Source organism: Pterocles gutturalis, unplaced genomic scaffold, assembly GCF_000699245.1.
Source record: "Pterocles gutturalis isolate BGI_N339 unplaced genomic scaffold, ASM69924v1 scaffold23287, whole genome shotgun sequence".
NCBI lineage: Eukaryota > Metazoa > Chordata > Aves > Pterocliformes > Pteroclidae > Pterocles > Pterocles gutturalis.
The window spans coordinates 13398-14153 of record NW_010108458.1 but is presented as its reverse complement, the minus strand read 5'-3'; the positions used below and the strand labels follow the sequence as shown (position 1 = coordinate 14153).

The 756-nt window shown below is 59.0% G+C and overlaps 1 protein-coding gene across 1 annotated transcript in view; it reads left to right on the top strand.

Moving 5' to 3' along the window:
- Window positions 1-10: 10 nt before the first annotated feature.
- Window positions 11-756, top strand: part of LOC104461170 (zinc finger protein 469-like) — a gene marked incomplete at its 5' end in the record, with an annotated part of 11118 nt that continues 10372 nt past the window's right edge. The window contains 2 exon segments of the mRNA XM_010072652.1: window positions 11-122; window positions 125-756. The exon segment at window positions 125-756 is cut by the window's right edge and continues 249 nt beyond it. Of these exon segments, the coding sequence (XP_010070954.1) occupies window positions 11-122; window positions 125-756 (744 nt within the window).

Sequence of the window (756 nt, the reverse complement as noted above, 5' to 3'; positions counted from 1 at the left end):
GAAGGCGTTTTCTCCCGTGGACCAGAATTCAGCACCTTATTCGAACCCTGTTGGAAGCCAGTTCTCATTCGAGTGCCAGTCTGGCCCTGAGCAGAGGCAGCACAGGCAGAAAAACGCCAGTATGCGGCGGAGTGGCAGGGGAGCGGGAAAGCCCCAAAAGGGCCCCCCATAAGTAATTCTCCAGGGTATCACGGCAAAAAAATCTTGTCGGGAGAGAGCCTCGGTGTCCAGAGAGGGGACCCCAACTCAACAGGCATTTTCTCTTTTGAAAGTGGGAAGGAGCCGGGGTCTCCTGCCTGCGAATCGAGAAGCAAAGCGCTCTTCTACATGGGTCAAGGAGGTCCTCCTCCTGCTGCCTCCAGGAGCTCGTCAGGCTCAGCGCTGGTTCTGCCATCAGCCTTGGTGGCTGCCTCTCCTTGCGAGTCCCCGCTGCCGTCCCCTGTCCCCAACCCCACCTGCGGCAGCACCTGCTCGTCACTCTCCCCCATGTCCAGCAGCCCGCTCAACCCCGGCTTTGAAGACAGCCAGATGTCCGGAGCACTGACCCCTTCTCCCTTCTTCCAGCACCCCTGCCATCCCAAGGACAGCAACAAAACCTTCCACTCCTCTGACATCCTGAGCTCCGGTTCCCTTCATTACCACCCCACAGACTCCGTCAAGTCCTTCCACTTCCCTCCTGATGCTCTGAAAGATGACAACCTCCTGAAATGCGCCCCGGCGAGCCCCTTCCACAAACCCGGCGTGGAGCTGCCAAAA